This window comes from Antechinus flavipes, chromosome 1 (assembly GCF_016432865.1).
Source record: "Antechinus flavipes isolate AdamAnt ecotype Samford, QLD, Australia chromosome 1, AdamAnt_v2, whole genome shotgun sequence".
Classification (NCBI taxonomy): domain Eukaryota; kingdom Metazoa; phylum Chordata; class Mammalia; order Dasyuromorphia; family Dasyuridae; genus Antechinus; species Antechinus flavipes.
In genome coordinates, this window is record NC_067398.1 from 263,520,746 (window position 1) to 263,544,159 (window position 23,414).

General features: G+C 36.1%; 1 protein-coding gene across 1 annotated transcript in view; it reads left to right on the forward strand.

Moving 5' to 3' along the window:
• DNAH3 (dynein axonemal heavy chain 3) overlaps positions 1-23,414 on the forward strand; it is a 211,538-nt gene that overhangs the window by 72,041 nt on the left and 116,083 nt on the right. Inside the window, exons 19-22 of the mRNA XM_052001473.1 lie at positions 2,895-3,106; positions 9,472-9,563; positions 13,969-14,083; positions 17,139-17,255. Coding sequence (XP_051857433.1) covers positions 2,895-3,106; positions 9,472-9,563; positions 13,969-14,083; positions 17,139-17,255 — 536 coding nt within the window. The remainder of the gene's footprint in view (positions 1-2,894; positions 3,107-9,471; positions 9,564-13,968; positions 14,084-17,138; positions 17,256-23,414) is intronic.

Below are 23,414 nucleotides of genomic sequence, written 5' to 3' on the forward strand. Positions count from 1 at the left end.
TCTCTGGCTCGAAATCCCACATTCATTCCAGAATCATTGGCATTTTTCATATAACTTTAAGGTTTGCTGAATACTTTATATGTTTTGTCTCATTTGATCTTTACAACTACCCTATCAAAGTTTTTGTACAAACAAAACCAATGGAGCCAAGGTTAAAGGGGAAGAAGAAATCTGAGCAACAATTTTTATAGCCAGTTTTCTGATAAAGGCCTCATTTCTAAAATATATAGAGAACACAGTCAAATATAAATCATTTGCCAATTGATAAATGGTCAAAGGATATAGACAAATAATTTTCAGTTGAAGAAATTAAAGCCATTTATAGTCATATTCTTAAAATGCTCTAGATCAACTACCTTGTCATGTAAGTGCTATCATGATCCTATTTTTATAGATGGAGAGACAGACTGAGAGATATTAAATGATTTGTTCAAGTTCACAAAGCTCATAAGTGTCTGAACTCAGGTCTTTTTGACACCAAGTCCAACATTTTATCCATATCCACTATACCATCTGGTAAATGTCATAGATTTCTCCTCCCATTATAGTACAAAGAAACTGAGATTTAAGCAACTCGTCCAACTAATGTGTGAATCAGAATCTGAGCCCAGGATTCCCTTACCCTATGTCTAAAGTTCTTTCCACTATATCATACTCCATTATGCTAAACTTGCATACATAGAAATCAGCCTGTAAACCACCCACACCCCAATGAAGCACATTTCCCCAAACAAAGCCTCCCTTTTAAGGCCAGCACTTCTGGTAAGAGTTATAAATGGGGTTGTTTGGGAGTTAAATTCCCTCTCCCATAGTCCTACTGGATCTATTCAGAGCCAATGACATCTATCCTTTCATTTCATGATTCCTTTCAGGAAGATATAATTAAAGATTTATGGATAACCATCCCCCAAGCCTGACCCACCTTCCTTCTCTTCCCTCTTTGGAGAGCCTAAAAGGAAAGTTGAGATCATCTACTCTCAAGGTTCTGAGCCTGGGGTGTGGGGTGTCTGTTGGTAGATTTGAAGGGGTCCATGAACTTACTTCTTTATTTTTACTTACCTCTAAGTGAAATTTAACATTTACCCCATTTTGAATAATTGGGGTAAATGTTAAATTTATTTATCCCAATTATTCAAAAACCTTCTCCTGAGAAGGAGCCCAAAGGCTTAACCAGACTATCAAAGGGGTCCATGACAACAAGAGAAGTCAAAAACCACTGTTTTAATCCAACTTCTCATTTTATTATAGGCTGAATTGGTTGTGTTCAGCACCGCTTTTATTCACGCTACTATAATATTCCTTGATGCCTTCTCCTTTAGGAACAAGCTCAGGTTTCCAGAACGGAGCCATTATTGCCCTGGCAGACAGTCAGTCATTCTAGGTGTAACAATTTCTTCTGTGTGAGGACATCATTTCACAACTCTTGTTAATACCACCCATCCTCAGATGCTGGCTCTGTAACCAGCATAAGGAGTGAGCCTGGAACGAGAAGGAAGATAATTTCTTCCTTGCCTATTCATTCATTTGCATGCATTGTATGACAAGGGACAAATAATTTTACTTGTTACTTCAGTGTCTATATAGAGTTGACAGTAAAGTCTGAGGGAATCTCAGTGTAATAACTGAGTCAGATTCACCTTGGTTAAAGGGTAATTCCTAGCAACTGAGGTATCTTTAGAGAGCCACAGTAACCCTTGATAGCAATGAAAATTATCAGCTGCTCAATAATACTGTTCCCTTAATACTTGAAAGGATTTATGTATCCCTTCCATTCAATTGTAGGCTCATTGTGTGTTAGGATTGTCTTTTGCCTCCTTTTGTATCCCTGATACTTAGCACAATGTCTAGATAACAATAAATGTTTATTGATAGATGAATTGATTTTCTGTGCCACTAAAGAATAGCTAAATCACAGGAAGAATATGGTTGAGCAGGAAATTCAAATATTTTGGTAGATAGAGCACTGGAATTGGAATCAGAAAGAGCTGGAAACAAATTTGGCCTGATATTTACTAGCTGTTTAAATCACTTAACCTGATCTGTAAAATGAGAATAATAATATCTCTTATGCCTCAGAGGATTGTTATGGGACTCAAATTACATGATACATAGTACTTTGTGAATTTTAAAATGCTATATAATGTGATATAGCGGTAGAAAACTAGTCAGAGGCAAGTCCTAACAGTGAAACATAATGTAATGCTGGAGAAACTGAGCAAAATAGAGATTAGAGAACAATTTAACAATTTATTAAATAGGAGAGATTTACTGGGACCAAATGGATCCATGGTTTGGTCCCAGGGCTCAATGAGACTATCGTCTCAAATGACAGCCCTGAATGACAGATACAAGATTCTTTTATAGGATAACAAGAACAATGACATAATGGGGGAGGTACCTGAATGGGGATGACTTAATGGGGGCAGGCATCTAGGATGACATAATGGGAGGTATTGGAGAGGCTCCTAATATTCTAATGATGTCTAAAATGGATAAAGACCTTTATTCCATCAAACATTAAGAGGGAATGATTATAGCCTAGGGTCTAAGATATAAGACCTTTATCCTATCAAACATTAAGAGGGAGTGGTTATAATCTGAGGCAGAGTAACTAAATAGGACAATTAGGGAAACTGGGTCAGGACATTAAAAGAGAACTGTGGCACAACAATAATGGATAGCTTTGTGGACCTGATACAAGTTAATTAACTTTTCAATACTCTAAACAATTAAGATTTTTAAGTTACAGAGAAGGTAGCTGATCTGCATTGATACAAGGATACAAGTGAAATAGATGCAACCCCTTCTGAGGCTCAAAATTGTTCAAAGAATTTGGGTTTATAACATGTGACTTGTATCTCTATTGCCTGAAATTCCCTTTCCCACCATTGCAGGGCCTCTGTACACACTAAATGCTGAAGAAATCACTGATGAAGTGAACAACATGTGGAGGACAATGTACAAACTGACTAAGACTTTGAGTGACCTTCCTGGACCCAAGCGTGTAGCAGAAAATGTCAAATTCAAGATTGACAAATTCAAGACGCATCTTCCTGTCCTGTCTATCGTCTGCAATAAAGGGATGAAGGAGAGGCACTGGAAACAGGTCCCTTCTATAGTTCTTCTAAGCATTCAGTAGCCTTCCTCCCTCAGCTTAATGATAGTTTCTAAAGTTCTTGAAGCCTTATGAAACAGATGTTCCCAGACTTTTGAAAAGAGTTCCTTTTTCTCTTACTGAAGCTTTGAGAACATGGGATAGAAGAAGAGGGAGTTGAGGGTGATAGTGAAAATAGGTGAGGAATAAGGATATTTTCCATAAGCCATGTTGTCCTTGTCCCTGCTATCAATTTCCAGTGATTGTGAAAAAAATAGAGAGAATCATTGTAACAGCTACCATCATATAATCAACCAGGCTGGGCTTTTTGACAACTAGGGATAATTATAGGAGCTATACTTTTCAAAGGATGGTCTGGGGCTGCCTGGTTGTTTCCAAAACCCTTTCAAGGAGACCATAAAAACTTTTTTTTTCCCAAAATAATAATAAGATGCTTTAATTCCCAATTTGACAAAGGTTGAAAAATATAATCTATTTAAATAAAAGCTTGTGGGGGTCTTCAATAATTTTTAAAATTATAAAGGAGTCCTTAAGCTAAAAGGCTTAAGAATCACTATATTAGACATGGGCCATGGTTTAGTCTGATGAAGCTTGTCATTTTTTCCCAATAGATGATAATAGTAGTATAATAATAGATACTACAAAGTGTACTTTAAATTTGCAAAACATGTTAATTATGTGTTATCTCATTTGCTCCTCACAACAATCTTCTGGGATGAATTCTATTAGTATTCCCATTTTATTCACAAGGAAACTGAGGCTAATGGATGTGGAAGACTGACCCAGACAGAGTCATCCTGCTAGTCTTTCTCAAGATCTGAACACAAATTTTCCTGATTTCATATTCCATATTCAATCTACTATGCCAAACTGCCTCTCTGATGAAAGCTATATAGAGAATGCCCAACATGGGGATGATCATTTAAGTAAATAATAGGAAGAGATTAAGTTAGATGCAAAGGAAAACCTTTCCATGAAGGAAAATAGCCTTAGTTCCCTAGACTTGAGGCATTTGCCTGGGCTGTTAAAAAGAAGGGCAGACAACTACCTTTTAGAGTTGATCTAAGTATCATCCCTCTCCACTGGAAAACCTCTTTTGATTTTCCTTCCAACCTTTGGTTTCTATAAATATGAATAACAAATATTGCATTTAAAAATAGTTGGGATTTTTATATACACTCAAGTGTGAGGGTGATGTGTGGTGTGAAAACAGACTGAAATAAATCTCACTGTGTGGCTACTGGAAACACAGACCCTAAGAAAAATCTTTGAAAAATCTTCCTGGAGGACTGACACTATGTGTTGATAGTGCTGTGATTTGAGGGTCTTGAAAAGGATTTTAAGAGACCACTATGACTTATCCTCTGTTCTTGTCTAACCTGGAATCACTACAAAAAGAATTTGTAATGTGGGATGATATTTGAATATGAAGATCACTGTCAGAATGTACATATATTACATATTACCTGGATAAAAAGGAAGGAAAGGAAGAAAGGAAGTAAGGAAGGGAGAGAGGGAGGGAGGAAAGGAGGAGAAGAGAAAGGGAGGGAGGGAGGAAAGAAGGGAAAGAGGGAGGAAAGAAGGAAGGAAGAAAGGAAGGAAGAACACAGGCCCATGGCTTTCCCCTTCTCACTCTTTTCCAAATATATCAACATGCTTTAGTTGCTTAGATTAGCAGAGGTGAGTTAAACCCAGAAAATGTCATTGTCCTAGAAAGTGAAAAAAATATAAGACCAACAAGCCCTGTGTCACTAGCTGAGGTGTTAGTGATAATGCAGTGCCCCTGAAAGAGATACTTATATTGTGAAAGAGGAATCTGGAGAAGGAAATGTTTAAGTTATTAGAATGAACAGGAATATGGAATGTCTGGCACTGAGGAACATGGGGGAGGAGAGAACTGATATTCTCCCTGATAGGCCACCTGGATGCCTGGAGGGTGGGATGAATAGGCAATGAAAAAGACTTAAAGAAGGGCATCACAGACAAATTTTTCATACTTCATGATTTGCCCAGAGCAAGTGCTATATTTAATCCATCCATCTATCCATCTTATAGGTGGGGTTGTAATCATAGTGACATCTATAATTTCTCCCTTTCTCCTTTTCTCTTCCCCATATACAATATACATATATATATATATATATATATATATATATATATATATATACAATTTAAATTGTACTTCAGAGAAATGGTTGGTTTTGGACGCATAGCTTAGAATAACAATATTATAGAACAATTTTGCTTAGAAGTTGGCACCTTGGTTTTCTCATGGGTAAAGACCCTATTGGATGCTAGTAGAAAAAGTGAAAATTTCATCTGAAACTTAATTCAAGTGTCATTTCTTAACTGAATCTTCTTTATCATCTGCCCATCCTAATTTTCTCCTAATTACTTTGTATGTATTTTACTTTACATGATCAGCACAGTGCCTGAAACATAGTAGATGCTATGTAAATGTTAGCTGTAATATTCTCTTTAAAATGTAATGTTCTCTGGTAGCAGTTTCTTGGTGGGCTTCCCTTTAGTTCAGTAATCACAAAGGATTAAAGTCTAAATCCTTTATTGTCTCCTTCACTAGGGGCTCAGCTGGTTTTTCTGGAGGTCTCTCTCCTTGGTACTGAGAGGCCTGCCTTCCCTGAATCTCTCCAACTGAATCCTGGCTGAGGCTCCGAGAGCTTCTAGTGGGCTTGTCCTTTTTGGCCCTGAGAGCTCCTCCTTATGTGTTCCACACTGAGTATACACCAATCATTAATATCACTAGGAAACCATTATTTGTTGTAGGATTAAATCAATGCTAAACTAGATTTAACCATTGTCTCCTCAATTCCACTTAGTACCTTGTTTCAAGTTCTGGCCCATAACATCTACCACTTTCTTTTGTTTTTAGAACATAAGTGGTCATGACCTCCCTGACTTTTCAAGGAGGTGAGAACCCCAAAAAGGGAGGTAATCCCGCTTTCCCTGACTCCTCAAAAAAGGGGTGAAAACACTACAAAAGGAGATGACCATGCCCTCCCTGACATCTCAGGAAGGGAGGTGAACATACAAAAGGAAATGGGAAATCAAATCAGATTAGCGGGTTTCTGAAGGGTCTCACTCTTAAAACAGGTATACATAAATCCATCAATACAGGAGGTAGTACATATAATTACATAAATTACATAAGCACACATTAACACTGGCTAGTAGTGATATAACAAATAACATGAGTCAACATGAGGAATTATACATGTCTATAAGTCCTAGAAATAGTCCAAAAGGAATCTATTGTCCATTACTTCATGTGCCAGGAATCCAATAATTCCTGCAAGTTTTGAAGTACTGCATTAGCCTTATTACGTGTTAGGGAATCCAATGATTCCTGCTGGTTTTCAAGTCCTGCAACAGTCTCATTATCAGCCATGCTCTTTCAGTGACAGATGTTTCTTAGGTCTTCTCCTTTGTTTTGAGATTTTTCTTTTTTCTGTCTCTCCGGGTGCTTGTTGACAACCATCTGATTCCTTCTCCATCTGTAGAGATACAAGCAAACCCTTTCTCCCAAACAGTTAACCCATCTAGTCCCTTCTATTTTCTACTTTCTAAATTTCTCCTCATCACCTGGCAATTACATTGAAGCTGCTCATTATATTGGAGTTCGCACTGGGCACTGCCCTTCTGTTGGGTTAAAAATTAAGCCTGTATTCTCCCCAGTTGTAATCCCTTTCTGCTGTCTGATTGCTTTTCTGCTGCTTGATCATGTAATCCCTTTCTGCCATCTGATTGCTTTTCAGCTGATTGATTTCTCTAGGTCTCTGGTTTTTTTATCTGTAAAATGAGGAGTTGGATATCTATTGGATGTGACCAAATGAGTTAATACTTCTGAATCTCAATTTCCTCATTTGTTAAATGAAAATAAGATCATCTTCCTCACACAGTTATAAGGATCAAATTGGTAAGGTACAAAAAGGCCTCTGGAAATCTTGAAGCTCTTTATACATGTTAATTAACATTTCTAGTGATGGTTAATATGAGACACAGAGAAACCTTCCCTGGTTCTAATATATCTAACCAGAGGCAAAATTGTAATATGCTGATGTGTGACTCTGGTGATTACTTTGTTATGGTCTTTCACCTTGCCCCCTTTGTCCCCATGCTGTGACCTGCATCCTTTTCACTCATTTCCTTCCAGCTGCAAAAGTGAAGCACTCACATATTTCTCTAAGTCCCTATTATAACTGAACATTTAAATCGTTGAGGTCTAATTGACCATGTGATGCCCTCACAAAGGAGTTTATCTTTTATAACAGGGACTTGGAGAAGACAGTACTTAAGCCAAAAACATGAACCTCTTTTATCTTTTTTTTTCTTAAAAAAAAATTCAATAGTACTTTATTTTTCAAATTACATGTAAAGATAATTTTCAACATTCATTTTTGTAAGATTTTAAGTTCTAAATTTTTTTCTCCCTCCCTCTCCTTCCTCTCCCCTCCCCAAAACAGTAAGCAATCTGATATAGGTTATACATGTACAATTATTTTAAAGATATTTCCATATTTGTCATGTTGTAAAAGAAAAATAAGAACAAAAGGAAAAAGACCACAAAAAAGAAAAAGCAAACAAAAAGAAGTAAAAATAGTATGTTTTGATCCACATTTAGTCTCCATAGTTCTTTCTCTGAATGTGGATGGCATTTTCTATCCCAAGTCTCTCGCAATTGTCTTAAACCACTGTATTGCTGAGAAGTGTTAAGTCTGATGAGGGAGACACACAGGTCCAACATGAAAGAATTCACTAACCTGAAAAGTCTGAATGGCAAAAGGGATTTTTATTGGCACTGAGAAGCCAGCTTTTCTAGGAAGACAGACTCCTCAGTGACAAGAGATCCTGGCAGAGAAGTAACAAAAGGTTATCACGGAGAAGAAGGTTTCTTCAGAGCAGGTGGGAGTCCTGGCAGGCAGCTATGTCAAGAAGACAGCTTTGTTGGCAAAGCAAAATTCCTACTTTGACCTTCTGCAGAGATTTGGGTTCAAAATTGTCTTTTTATTGGCTATATGGGGATAGGGCTTCCATTGAATGAGATTCCTTCGATGTTGTCACTGGCCCCAGGCCTAGATTTCCAGTTGAAAAGAAAATACTTATCTTGGGAGTTTCAAGCTACTCAATAACTGGGAATTCCAGCTACTGGGAGTGGTTCTGGGCTAATCTTAATGAAACCACTTACCTGCCCTGAAGGGTGGGTCTCTGTCAGAGGAGTTTCAGAGTTCACCCCCATGGCTTCTCCCCAAAAATCACTGGGGACAGTTTCAGGGTTCACCCCCATCAAGTCTAGCATAGTTGATCATCACATAATCTTGGTGTTACAGTGTAGAATGTTCTCCTGGTTCTGTTTACTCAGCATGAACTTCTAATGACAGAAATCCATGCTGTGGAAATTAGAGGAAGAAAGATTTGTGTTTACAAGATAGTGTTGGTGCAACTCACATTGTTTTAAAATAAACCATATGGGTAAATACCTGGAATGAAAAATCCTTTTGACGCATGGAGAATAATTCTGAACTTGAGATCAGGAAAGGATTGGGCTTGAATTCTATCTCTAAAACTTGGTCGAATCATTTAAACTCTTGATCTCAGTGTTTTCATCTATGAAATGGGGATGCTAATACCTATAGGATCGATCTTAAAAGGTTATCATGATGGTCAAATGAGATAATTCCAAACCTTAATTATACATTTTGTTGAGGAAACAATTCTGCTATCAGAAAAGATAGAAGATTTCCACCCCTCATAAATTTAAATAAGTCTTAGGGAGTTGCCAGAGATACAATGAAGGTAATGGACTTATTCAAGTGAGCCTTACAGATGGGATTTAAATTTAAGTTTTACTGAAAAGTAGCTAGATGGCATAGTGGATAGAATGTCAGTCCTGGCATTAGGAAGACCCATCTTGCTAAGTTCAAATTTGGCTTCAGGTACTTATGGACAAATTTTGAAACATCTCTACTCTCAATGTGTCCAACCTGTGGTAAAATATTCTGAACTCATAATGCTCTGATAAGCCACAATTGGATACACGGTATTTTGACTGAAATAAAGTGACATTATTTTTTGTCGTCTTCAAGAATGAAGGACAACACCAACTAATTAACTGGGTGAGCCTGGGCACTTAACTCTATTGATCCTAGTTTCCTAATCTGGAAAATGTGTTAGAAAAGTAAATTACAAACCACTGCAGTATTTTTGTCAAGAAAATACAAAATGGGGTCCTGAAGAGTTGAACACGACTGAGCTCTATGCTGTATGAAAATGTATGGAAAATGTATGAAAATAAGTGCTTTTGTTACTATGATCTAATCCATTTTATTCCTTTGTTTTAGATCAGTGAAATAGTGGGGATTGAAATAAAACCAGATGAAACAACTTGTCTTTTAAACATGGTGGAATTGGGAATTGGCAAGTTTGTGGATAAGTAAGTGACTGAACTCTTCCTTTAGGAGATTTTTTCATGGACCAGAAATTATTGTGAAATGCTATATATCAATTTCTTGCCTTGTCCTTCCCTTTCCCCTTCCCCTTTTCCTTTCCTCTTCCTTTCCTCTCTCTCTTCTCTCTCCCTCTCTCTCTCTCTCTCTCTCTCTTACTCTCTCTTTCTCTCCTTCTTTCTCTCCCTCTCTCTCTCTCTCTCTCTCTCTCTCTCTCTCTCTCTCTCTTACTCTCTCTTTCTCTCCTTCTTTCTCTCCTTCTCTCTCCTTCCTTCTGCTTAAAGCTCCATTATATTTCTTAATAGGGCTCACACTGGATCATTAGCTATTAAAGCATTATTAAAGGCTATAAGGTAGGATAAGAGAAGCATTATTATTCCCATTTTATAAATGATGAAACAATCTCAGAGAAGTTCAAGGTCATACACTACTGATTAATTTGGCACCCTATCATCTGTTTCCCAAGTTAAAAATCTTATTGCACTTTGTAATTAGAGAACATTGCTCCCAATTTAAAGTTTTGAGTTCCAAATTCTATCCCTCCTTCCTTCCCTCACCTCCTTCCCCTTTTCTGAGACAGTAATCAGATATAGATTTTACTTATATGATTATGTAAAACATTTCCATATTAGTCATTTTGTATAAGAAGACTTGAGTAAATGAAAAAATGTATTCAATCACTCTGTATTCATTCAATATCAGTTCTTCCTCTGGAGGTGGATAGTATGCTTCCTCCTTAGTCCTTTGGGATTGTCTTGGATCATTGTATTGCTGAAAACAGCTAATTCATAATTCTTCATTGAACAATAATACTTGTTATTGTGTAAAATATTCTATGCATAAAGTTCAGATAAGTCTTTCCAAGTATCCAGATTCTTACTGATCCCCACAAAAATCTTATAGGTCAAATAGTTATTGTTTGCATTTTAACAATGAGGGAATTTAGAGAAGTTGTTTGAATTGCAACCTGAAACTTAGTTTTCTGACTCAATGTTCTTCTCCTTACACCTGATATTTTAAAATGTTGACTTTTCCCCTTAATATATATCACACTCTTAATTTTTCTTCTACATATACAGGGATATGAATGACAGAAAATTTAGGAAATCAATTATAAACAGTGGTTCTAGAGGTCAGATTCAGGACTTGGCCCACACTTCTCTAGAGTATTACTTAAAATTATCTGCCCCTTCTTAGTTTTCCCCTCATTCCCTTATTTTCTGTTCTGTCAGGGAAATTTGAAATTCCCCATCTTAGTGGTCTTTAAGAGTGTAGGATAATCAACTTCTTTGGAAAAGCACTGAGTAAAGACACTTTGCTAACTTGGACAGGGTAAGACTAGCATAATTTGTGCTACTTGACTAACCCACTAAAAGCCTTTATCATATGCACCCAGAACAGGTCCTGACAGAATGGGACATCAAATTGCTAGGTTTGGATGCTGAGTCACTCTAGTAGTTTAGGCCTTTAATACTTGGAGTGGTCTAGAACAAAATAGGGAGTTAGGCCCTTGGGGAAAATGGATGGTGGAAAGTTTAATGAACATTCACAGGCTTGTCAAGTCTCCTAAGTGTGGTCTCAGGATCAGGACCCTTGGCTTGGATATAGTAATAAGAATAACAGGGAAGTTCACACCTTGAGCCTGGGCAAGTCAAGTAACAATTCTTTTAGTCTCTGATTCCTCATCTGTAAAATGAGTTTGGGACAGCTGAGTGGCATAGGGGATAAAGTGCTGGGCCTGGGTCAGGAACACCTGAGTTCAAATCCAGCCTCTGACCTTAGGTAAGTCACTTCAACCCCAACTGCCTCAATTCCTCTTATGTAAAATGAACTATAGAAGGAAAAGACAAACCACACCAGTATGTTTGCCAAGAAAACCTCCAGTGGGGTCATGAAAAGTCAGGTACTACTGAACAACAACAAAATAAGGCTAATAATTACACTTAAATTGAAGTTGTTGTGAGAACCAAATGAGTTAACCAATGTAAAATACTTTACAAACCTTAAAGTGCTATATAAATGGTAACTATAATTTTTATTGTTTGTAAGTCTTCTCATAAGTCACCAAACATTAAACACCTACTATGTGCAAAGATTGGGAAAGTCTTGGACCCTGAGCTTTCTGTTTTTCCCCTTTTAAAAAAGGGAATGATAGTATTTCTGCTCTTTTCGTAAGATTTCTTTTGTTCATTTGTATATAATTAACAGGTATCTGTGTGGGAAATAATCTGCCTTGTTAATTATTTGCAGTGACATTTTTATCCCAAACTGGCTTTCTCTGGATTTGAGCACATTTCTGGGCCAGCTGCCATCCTCTCTTAATCCAAGTGTGCTCAGGGAATGAAAACTCATTTGGTTATTATCCTTAATAAGCCATAATTAGAAAAGGAAATCTGATGATGTCTTTTGGATTAACGATTATTTGAGGTTCTCTGCACCACTGATTCCATTCTTAGTGTTATGGATAATTGAGAGCTCATATTCCTATTTTCTGACAGAGTTTTGACTTTATTAACGTAAAAGTTTTCCCAAGTCTTACCCTAGAACTTTAGTGCCTGTCATTCATAATCCTCATGAGCTACAGAAACAGTAATGATTATTTTTTCCCCAGGAAAGTTTGGGGATGCAAAATAATATAAAAGAAAGAATACTATGGAATCATAGATTTTGGTTCTAAGTCTGCCATTAATTAGATTTTTTGAGCTTGGCCCCATTACTTCTTCTCTTATCATCCTTTTATGCTTCTATTTTCTCATCTGGAAAGTGAGTGTATTATACTTATATGTTTCTATTCTGCTCCAGCTCTCTGTGAAATATTATTTGTTTGGTCTTGTCAAAACAGAAAACTAATTATCCCTTCTCTTAGCCCTTCCTGGGTATTCTCTCATACCTGTAATCCCAGCTAATGGGGAAGCTGAGACTGGTGGATCTCTTGAACTCAGGAGTTCTAAGCTGGTGTAGGGCTAAAGCCTATCTGTACTAAATTCAGACTTTCATACAATGAACCTTTAGAAGCAGGGAATGACCAGGCTGCCTAAGAAAGAGTGAATTAACCCAAGGTGGAAACAGCGAGCTCAAAGCTCTCTTGCAAAACAATAATAGGGATGGGCTTATAAGTAGCTCTTGCACTTCCTGGGTGAGTTGAGGAGACTCAGTCTTAAAAAAAGTTGAAACAGCCTTTGTGCCTCCATTTTTAGTCATGAAGTGTCCATTTTCATAGCTTAAGACCTAGGCCAGAGATTAAGGAATCTGGTTCTGTTCCTACCCTCTTTCTAAAAAATGGAAAGATTCCAAAGAATGAAATCATTTGTTATTATAAATGTTGATGGAAGAAAAAAACAGCAACTTTTAAAAATACCATTATTAACATTTATTTAAACTTTTTTTGAATTCTTTTTCTCCCCCTCTAATTCTTCTTCCATTCATTGAGAAGCAAAAAATATGATATCAATTATACATATGAAACCATGCAAAACATATATCCATATTAGCCATGGTACATTAAAATAAAAAGCAAGAAAGATAAAGTAAAATATATATATATATTTCCATCTGCACTAAGACTATATCAGTTCTTTTTTGGGAAAGGGATTGTATTTTAAAACCTATAAATGAGTAAGGAAGGGCAGCTAGTGATGCAATGGATAAAATGCTAGCCCTGGAATCAAAAAGGCCTGAATTCTAATATGGCCTCAGACACTTATTAGCTATGTAATCCTGGGCAAGTCACTTAACCCTATTTGTCAGTTTCCTTTTCTGCAAAATGAACTAGAGAAGGAAATGGCAAACCACTAGTACTTTTGCCAAGAAAATCCCAAATGGGGTTGTGAAGAGTTGAATACAACTGAAAAGCTTGAAGAACAACAAATGAATAAGGGGGATTGGATATGGTTAATTAATCTAGACTAAGCATAGGCCCTGTGATTGAATTCAATTCAACTAAATGTTCAATAGCACTATGTGCAGAACATGCTGTGGACTAGGAGGGTGGACAGAAACTCCCTGACCTCATAAAGCTTATAGTCCTGTGGAGAATGTCTGTTGTAGTTACATATGACTGAAATAAAGATTAAATTATAAAGTTAATAGACAAGGGAAAGAGAAGTTGTTTGTAACAGATTACACAGACCCTAAAAGAAACCAGGTCATGGGTGAATGGGCAAGAAATAAAAAAATAGAAAATGGTCCCAAGAGCTGGCATTTCTTTAGAGTCTTCTGTTTTCTCTGCCACAAGATGCATCATTTTAATGACCCTGACAGTTTCTGTAGAGGGCATGTGCTCCCTGGTGGGTCAAAAAAAGGTGTTAATAAGGCCAAGGGCTTTCTGAATTTCTTCAAAGCTGTGTTAAAACACCTCTTAAGTGTTGTTTTCTTTTTCATCTTTCCATTTAGACTTGAGCCTATTAGTGCAGCAGCCAGTAAAGAATATTCCCTGGAGAAAAACATGGATAAGATGAAATCTGAGTGGATGAGCATGCTTTTTAACTTTTCGAAATACAGGGACACGGTGAGCTAGTCAGACATTCTGACCTTGATGTTTTTATATAGATGTTGGGGGCGGCAGTTAGGGGAAAGGGAATTAACCCACAATCACTTCATAACTAAGATTTGAACATTAATGTGCATATTATTTCATATTCTGACTATCAGGAGGTGAGTTGCTAAAACCTGAAGGTTTGTAGAAAAAAACTATTAAACTTATTGAATATAGGGTGGGAATTCTTAAGGTCTATAGAAAAAGAACAAGACATTTACTGGATAGTAAGAAGGAGCATGGTATAATCAATAATTATCTATCAAGTACCTATCTACTATATCTCAGGTTCTAGGATTACAAAAGACAGAACTGAAAAAAAAAATCCTTTACTGAAAGACCGCACATTTCCTCAGGCGAGCTATCAAGGGAGATTACATGTATATATAGCAAAAAGACCTCTAAATGAATAGTCAGTGGACCTTAGTTTTAATAATGGCTCTACTACTTGATAATTGTATGACCTTAGACAAATCAATGATCTATAAAATGAGTGGTTTGACTAGATTCTTTTCCTAGTCCAGCTCTATTCTGGATATCTAGATTGACATATCTAAAATCTATGTTCCCTTGATATTTAAATCTATCCAAGAAGCATCTCATAACATTTATAAATTACTTAGCATAGAGCCTAGCACATGATAGGCACTAATTAAATGTTAGTTATCATCATTATCATCATCATCATGTCCTTAAAGGTAAATATACTATATTCTGGACATTCTGGGTCATAACTAGTTTGTAACAGATGAGGACTGGTCATCTATCACCCTGGGCACCCAAGATTCATATATTTATGTTTGTATGGACAGGTGTAATGCCAGAGAAACACTGAGCAAGATAGAGATTAGAGAGAATTTAATAATTTATTAAGTGGAAAGATATACTGGGATCAAATGGATCCATGGTTTGGTCCCAGTGCTGAATGAGACTATTGTCTCCAAGAATCCAGGCGTGGAATGTCAGATACAAGATTCTTTTATAGGGTAACAAGAACAATAACATAATGGGGGAGGTACCTGGATGAGGATGACCTAATGGGGGGAGGTGCCTAAGATGACATAATGGGAGGTACTGCAGAAGCTCCTGACATTCTAATGATGTCTAAAATGGATAAAGACTTTTATCCCATCAAACATTAAGAGGGAATGATTATAGCCTAAGTTCTAAGATATAAGATCTTTATCCTAACATTAAGAGGGAATTCTTATAACTTGAGGCAGAGTAACTGAATAGGATAATTAGGGAAATTGGGCCAGGACATTAAAAGGGAACTGTGGCACAACACAGGCACACTTGTAATTGATCTCTGAACTTCCCACCCTTACCAAGGCAAAGTTATAGGGGAGTGATAAGAAAGATGCAGATGAAGAATTCTCATTTTTCCTTCAAAAATAACCCCCAAATGGCATGGTTAGGGTATAATTTTTAAACTTTAAAAATACCCTTAATGTTCATTTTAAACTTTATTAGTAGAATAGAAGCTTTTTGAAGTCAGTCATTTTTTTTTCTTTTTTTTTGATCTGTATCTTCCTAATGCACATCCAGAGTACTCAGTATTCAGCAAGTGCTAAATAAATGTTTGTGGAATTTAATTGAGTTGATTTTTACCAGTATTGGGAGAAAAGGAGGGTGGGGAGAATACTTTTATTTTTCATGACTTTCCACTGAACTAAGGATGTTCCTGTGTATGTACATATTCATCTTTTAAAACTCACATTTGTTGAGCACTAGAACAGAAGATTAATGATAGTGATAATCCCTTATATTTTTATAGCACTTGTATTTTTTAAGTGCTTTCAAATGCATTATGTCATTGGATTAGCTGTGACCTCTGTGCACATATTTATGCTATGATAGCCAGGGTGGGGGTGGAAAAATTAATTACTTAAAATCTATTTTCAAGGAGAATAAAAATTCCATTATACCTGGACATTCCGATTATATGTGACAGAAATAGCTTCCTATTTCACTGACATGGAAAGAACATCAGAGGACTTCTTATCAGCTAGGTAGTACAGTAGATAAAGCATTAGGTTCAGTCAGGAAGAGCTGAGTTCAAATTCTACTTCGGATGCTTCCTAGCTGTCTTACCCCAGGCAAGTCATTTAATTTCTCTCTGCCTCACTTTCCTCATTTGCAAAATAGAATAATAATAGTGTTTACCTTGCCAGGTTTTTGTGAACAAATGAAATAATAATTATAATGTGCTAAGCACAGTGAGTAGCCCATTGTAAGTACTATGTAAATGTTAGCTATTATTATAGTTACAAAAATTTTCAGTTCTTTCAAGCCACTGCATGAAAAAGTCAGTGCAGGTTACAGAGAGCCAGACACACTACAATTTATTTATCCACTCAAGAGTGTTATTTACCCAGCAGGAAATGATAGACAAGTGGGTCTCATAATTCTATAGATGGCATATATAGTCTTTACACCTGAAATACCTGACTCAAGAGATAGGACATCTAGGTAGAGAAAAGGTAAATTTTTTTTTCTTGTTTTTATAATAATAGCTTTTTATTTTTCAAAATACATGCAAAAATAGTTTCCAACATTCACCCAGAAAGGTACATTATTAGCAAAAAAAAAAAAAAACCAAAAAAAGCATGCTTAAACTTTTATAAATTCTTTAGCATAAAACCATTTACACTAGAAAAAAGAAAACTATCTTCTTTATCAGGTAATCGTTTTCATTTGTTAATATCCTATTCTGTTTGCATGAATGGGTGTGTGCTAGCATATGTCTTATTAGATAGGATTAAGAAAACTGAGTGAATTCCTCAGAACTATTCAAAAGCCTATGTATTTTCTTGTGAAACCTTAAAGGGGAAGGAAAATACAAAAGGAAACATCCAGTAATTTATACAATAATAGCAAATTTGGCACAAAATAGAGTTGATGTTTTCCCTAAAATCCAATGTTGATATTATTATTGTTATTATTAGTAATATCAATGACTTATATTAAGCATTTTTGTCCTTACAATATTTTAACTGAAAGGGCGGGGGTGTCTCTGTATTTGCAGGACATAAATATTCTGTGTTCAGTTGATGATATTCAACTATTACTTGATGATCATGTGATAAAGACTCAGACTATGTGTGGGTCACCTTTCATCAAACCCATAGAAACTGAAGCTCGGGTAAGAGAATGGATATGTTTTTAATCCTTTTAAAGCAATGTGTTCTTCTTTCAAGGTACAAAACTCCCATAGATCCAGCTGTTTTAATTGAACTACCAAACTGCTCTCTATCTTTTCCAAGAATTATGCTTTCCTGTGAAAAGGAGTCAGTAAGATAACCAATATTGTGGAAGAAATAATTTCCTTTTTGAGTTCATATAGTAGTTGCTGCTATCTAAATAATCTACAACATAGAATTATAGAGGTAAAAACCTAGGTTTTATTATGCTTAAGCATAGATTCAGGCTTCAGAAAATTAAGCCTGAATAAAGATTAGGATTTTTAAAGACTCTTTTTACAGACAAAATTATGGTAGAGAGATAATTCTTTTACATGTTGTAATCTTGTACATTTTTTAGACTATAAATTTTTTTTTAAGATATACATAATTCCATGCTTCCTTCAATGTCATAAAAATTGAAAAAATAGTTAAACAGAATCATAATCTCATACATTCCCTAAGGAAAGAAATCCAGTTAAATAGATTTTATAGGTAAACTAAGTTCCAGATTAAACATGCGTTTGCAAAATTCTACACCACCAGACACATTTTTAAAAAGTTACAATGGGCTAATTGAAAGAAAAAAAATTTACCTGTCACAAACACTTGGGAGTTGGAAATTTTTTTTCCAATAATAAAATCTTTTTGGGGAAATTTTAAAGATGCTATATCTTTTTTTTCCTCTCATTTGGTTCCTTATCTCTGGAATGTCAAAATCTTTTCTTAAAATGAAGCCATGGTAAGGTTAATATGAAAATAGTATTTCAGTTCATCAAAAGTTCCAGGAAGAATGATCCTGAGCCCCAAATAATAAAAATTAATAAAATGAAATAAAAAATTTAATTCGTGTCAGTGACAGGACTTAATAGTTATTATCTACTAGACATTATATTAAGCTAGTAATGATGGTCCAAGACTTCCCCAAAACTATTAGAAACTATATTTCCATTCTCTTTTTCTTTCCCCAATGCTAGGGCATAAAGTACATAGAAGAGAATGGGGTTTAATAGGTGTTAGTGTAAAAATCAAAAAGATATTAGTTGACTGATCTCAATATGAATAAGCATGTGGTCAGCAGCTCTCTCCCTTCCTGAGCAAATACCTACATTCATACACACATACACGTGCACACTTTTTTTTTGAAATGGGTAGGTCATCCAATCCTGATCAATATCTCTTCTTGTCTTAGTAGGAGGAAACTTCAAATTAATAATAAATAGGAAGTCGTATGGTATAAATGGAGTAGTGAAGAAGACCTGACTTTGTCTTGTCTCTGATATCTAACTCTGCAATTCTGGTTAAGCTTAATTGAGATCCTGGTGTCTCCAGGGTAGCATCAATTGTAGAACAACTGTAGATCTGTATTTAAAGATGAAAATCACAATGTTGCACAACTACCTCCCCTCTCTCCCCCCAATGAATATCAATAGTTTAGTTTACCTAGTGCTTAATGTTTGCAAAGCACTTTGTACTGTGCCACAACTAGGTGACATTATTTTGGACATGGGGTTTTGGGTTTTATTCTCTCACCCTGTCTTCTCATTTTATCTCTGTATCTACATTGGGATCTTAGATGTCCAACTTTTCCACACTGAAAACATCGACGAGTTTCTCTAGAATTCCTCTGCCAAGAAGGACCTTGTCTTTCCATGTTCATCATAGTCTGGGCATAATAAGCATTTGTGCCCACTGTGGTAGAGCATCGGGTCAGGATGACTCATCTTCCTGAATTCAAATTTGGCTTTGAATACGTGCTAGCTGTGTGACCCTGGGCAAGTCACTTAACTCCATTTGCCTCAGTTTCCTTGTCTGTAAAATGAGCTGAAAAATGAAATAACATCTCTCTAGTATATCTGTCAAGAAAATCTCAAATGGAATTATGAAGAGTTGGACATTATTGAATATCAACAAAATTACACAGATTATTTCATTTGATCCTACCTTTGGTCTTAGAGTCTTGAGGTTCAAAGTTCAAATTCTGCCTTTGACTCATACTAGTTTGGTGACTGTCAGAGTCATTTAAGCTAACAAGACTTTGAGAAACTCTTTTAAATATAAATTACAAATGAATGGCTATTCTGCACAGAGTTTCACATAATTTGGGACTTGGAAAAGACCTCTGGACACTTCAAATCCAACCTATACAGAAAGAAATTTCTAAAGAAATTTTTCCTGACCTTGAATTTAATTTTTTCTCTTGGCAATTCTAATCCATTTCTGTCTATGTCTTTGCCTCTAGAGCCAAACAAAACAAAACAAGTTTAAGCCTTCCTCCTCCAGATAACCAGATAACATCCTCCAGATAATCCTTCAAATATTTGAAGACATCTGTCACACCCCATTTCCCTATTATCATCTCTCCCACCTCACCCACCCTCAGTTTTCTCATCTTTGGGCTAGTTATCTTTAGTTCCTCTAGTTAATTAACAGAGAGCATAAATTTGAAGGCTTTAGACTTAGAAGGTTTCCCTTTTTTGGGACATTCTCCAAATTATCAATGTTCTCCAAAGCTCTGATCCCCAGAAGTGAATATGAAAGAAGGAGTTTTATGAGGGCAGGGCTCAGTGGAACTCTCACTTCCCTATTCTTGGAAGTTATGCTGTTTTTAATACGGCCTAAAATTTTTTGGTTGCCACATCATACTGCTGACTCACATGGATCTTGAAGTATATGAAAACCCCCAGATATTTAAACAAGCAATTGCTATCTAGCCATTGCCTCTCTTATCTTGACATTAAAGAGCTGATTTTGTTTGCCCAAGATAGTTTACATTTAACCCCACTAAATTTCATTTCATTGGATTCAGACTGTCAAGATCTTTTTGGATTCTAACTTCATTGTCTAAGTTCCCAGCTTAGTGTCATCTACAAATATGATGAACATGCTATTATATGCCTTTATCTGAGCCATTGATAAAAATATTGAGCAAAACAGGGCCAAGTACAGATGCCTGGGATACTCCACTGAGACTTGCTGCCACATTAATATAAAACCCTTAACAACAATTCTTAGAATTCATTCATCCTGCCTATGTTTAACCTATAGAGGATTGTTTGTTGTCTTGGGAAGGGGAGAGAGGAGAGAGGAGAAAAATTTGGAACACAAGTTTTTGCAAAGGTAAATATTGAAAACTATCTTTGCATATATTTGGAAAAGTAAAATACTATACATTTTTTTTAATTTTAAAAAGCAAAAAAAAAAAAAAAAAGAATCATTCATCTAACCAGATCTGAATCCATATAAATGTATTATCATCCAGTTCATATCTTTCCATTTTCTCCAAAAGAATAGTATTAGACACTTTTAAAGACTTGCTAAAATCTAGAATAAACTATATCTACAATCTATCCTTCATTGGCTAGTTTACTAATCCTGCAAAAAAAAGGAAATAAAGTTGATCTGCCATGACCTATTATTGATGAAGCTGTGCTGACTTTTTGTAATACCTGTTTCCTTTTTTAATCATTTGTCAATCATCTTTTTCTGGATCTGTTTCGAAATTTTTCCTGCCATCAGTCAAATCTATAGTTTGAAGTTGAAGTTTTGCTGAGAATCAAGACATTTGCCCTCTTCCAATTTTGATTCCTTTCCTATTTTCTATAATCTTTACAATATCACTGATAGAGGCTCAGTGGGTTATATCTGCTAGTTCTTTCAATGCCCAAGGATATGGCTTACATGGGCTAGGCTATTTACCAATGGCAACCAGTAGATTTTATTCCATCTCCTTATCTAGAATATCAACTCCCTGTTAGTCATTGCTGTTGAGTCATTTTCACTGCAACTGTCTTTCTTGTTGGTAGCAAAAACAGAAGCAAAATTAGAAATGAACAACTCTGCCTTCTCTTTGTTGTCAGTTATCATTCCATGAATCCTAGAGCAGAGGTCCTATCCCTTCCTTGCTCTTCCATTTTCCCCCAAAGAATTTTTAAAAATCCTGTTTTTGTTGTCCTTAGATGCCAAAACAGTCTCAGCTCATTCCCTGCATTAGTACACTGACATTTTAAAGAACTGTGACACACTATTATGTGTATCTTTAATTATATGAATAACTTCCATAAATTAAAAAAAAATCTAAATTGGTTGATAATTTTTCTGTCCATTGTTTGCATGCTGTTTCCTCCATTAGACTGCAAGCTCTTTGAAAACAGGGATTGCCTTTTGTCTGTGGTGTTTTTCTTCTTTAAAATATAATAATGGTTCTCTCTGGGAGCAGGTTTCTTGGGGAGGTTTTCTGGAGGCAGCCTTAGTTTCAGTTAAGAGTAATAATCACCCAAAATGCAGCCAGCTGGTAAAAATGCAAACGTTTATTTTCTCCTTCCAAAATAGCCCGGTTAGTTGAGGCCTAAATCTCTGCTTGGTTCCAAGAGCTCTTGCAGATTGTCCTTTGCTTCTGCCTCTGCTTTCTTCAGCCTCCAGCCAGCCAAGTGGAAAATGGAATGAATCTCTCTTGCCTCAGAGAGAGGGCTTGTGGGCTTCCTCCCAGAGTGCTCCTCTCCGACCCCTCTCAATCTAATTCACCTGAACTCTCTCCAAGAGCCTTTGTCTGTTTCTTATATCTGAGAGAGTGGGATTGTGGGATGTCTCCCAGCATGCTCTCTGGCCCTAAGAGCTTCAAGGGAGGTGTGAATTCGGATATCTCATACTAAACACTGAAATCTCCCAAACATGTGAACTCCAATGAGTAAAGGTGTGAAAACAAGCATTGTATCAATTAGTTCTACTTAGTACCTTGTTTCAGGTTCTGGCCCAAAACATCTCCTTGTAAGATCAGATCAATGATACTGAACCATGCTAAATTAGATAATTATTGTCTCTATCAATTCTAATGACTTAACAGTTTGTAAAGATTCATACATTTGTCTTTTTTTTTTTTTTTTTTTATTCTTAGCTATTTAGCACATTGCCTGGCACATAGTAGGTATTTAATAAATATTTATTGATTGATTGACAAATTCCAGAGAGGGAAAAATCGGAACAGAAGTGAGTGCAAGGGATAATGCTGTAAAAAATTACCCTGGCATGGATTCTGTCAATAAAAAGTTATTAAAAAAAAAAAAAAAAAGACAAATTCCTCCCCCTCCCTTTTTTTTTTTTTTTTTTTTTACTTCTTATTGGAATTATTTCCATCTTTGTTTTCAAATTTTCATTCTTGAGCAAACTCCTTAGCTGACTTCTGAAGCATTTTAGTCAGGGAGTTCAACTTATTCTCCTTCTGATTTCTGTTTTTCAAAAACTCTTGATTAAATGATGTCAGATTCTACCTGGAAATTCTCTCCTTCTACAAATTCTAGGAGAGAGCAGTCATTTCCCCCTTACCTCTACCTCAGATCTCATCATTTTCACACCTACAACTAATTCCTCCTTGTTGGTGAGATATCCTTAAAAGAATTTCCTCCTTGCTATTCTCATACTTTTTGGAGGATGAAATGATCATTGAGGCAAGGGAGAGAATTCCTGCAGTTATCTGGATAACTGAAGTCCGTCCCCCTTCATAACTCTACTACACTCCTGTGCCAGGCTTGTGATCTATTTTCTTAATTCATATATATTTCCTTTTTCTAAGAGGTAATCTATAGTGTACTCTAAGGATATGAATCACATCTCCATTGTTATTTATTAAAATTCTTTTCATCATACTTTAGCCATAGGAAATTATGTGGATTTCCTTAGATAATAAACATATTCTTAATAGAAGAAACTGGATAATGTCACTGAGAATAGAGCACTGAACTTAGAGTTAAGAGGACTGAGTTCAAATGATCTTACTAGCTGTGTGACCCTGAGCAAGTCACCTAGCTTCTGTTTGCCTCAGTTTCCTTAATTATAAAATCGAAGTGATAATTACTTACCAGATTTGTTGTGAGAAAGCAAAGAGATTCTATTTGTAGAGCACTTAGCACATACCTGGCACATAACACTTAACACATGCTTCTTCCCTCCCTTTCTTCCTTCCTCCCTCCCTCCCTTCCTCATTTCCTCTCTTCTTCCCTCCCTCCTTCTTTCTCTTTTCCCCTTCCCCCCTTTCTCCCTTCCATTTTCCAGCTACCCCCCACTTCCTTTTTTAATTTACCCCATTTCTTTTGAATACCATATGCCATAAAGCCAGAGTCCACGAG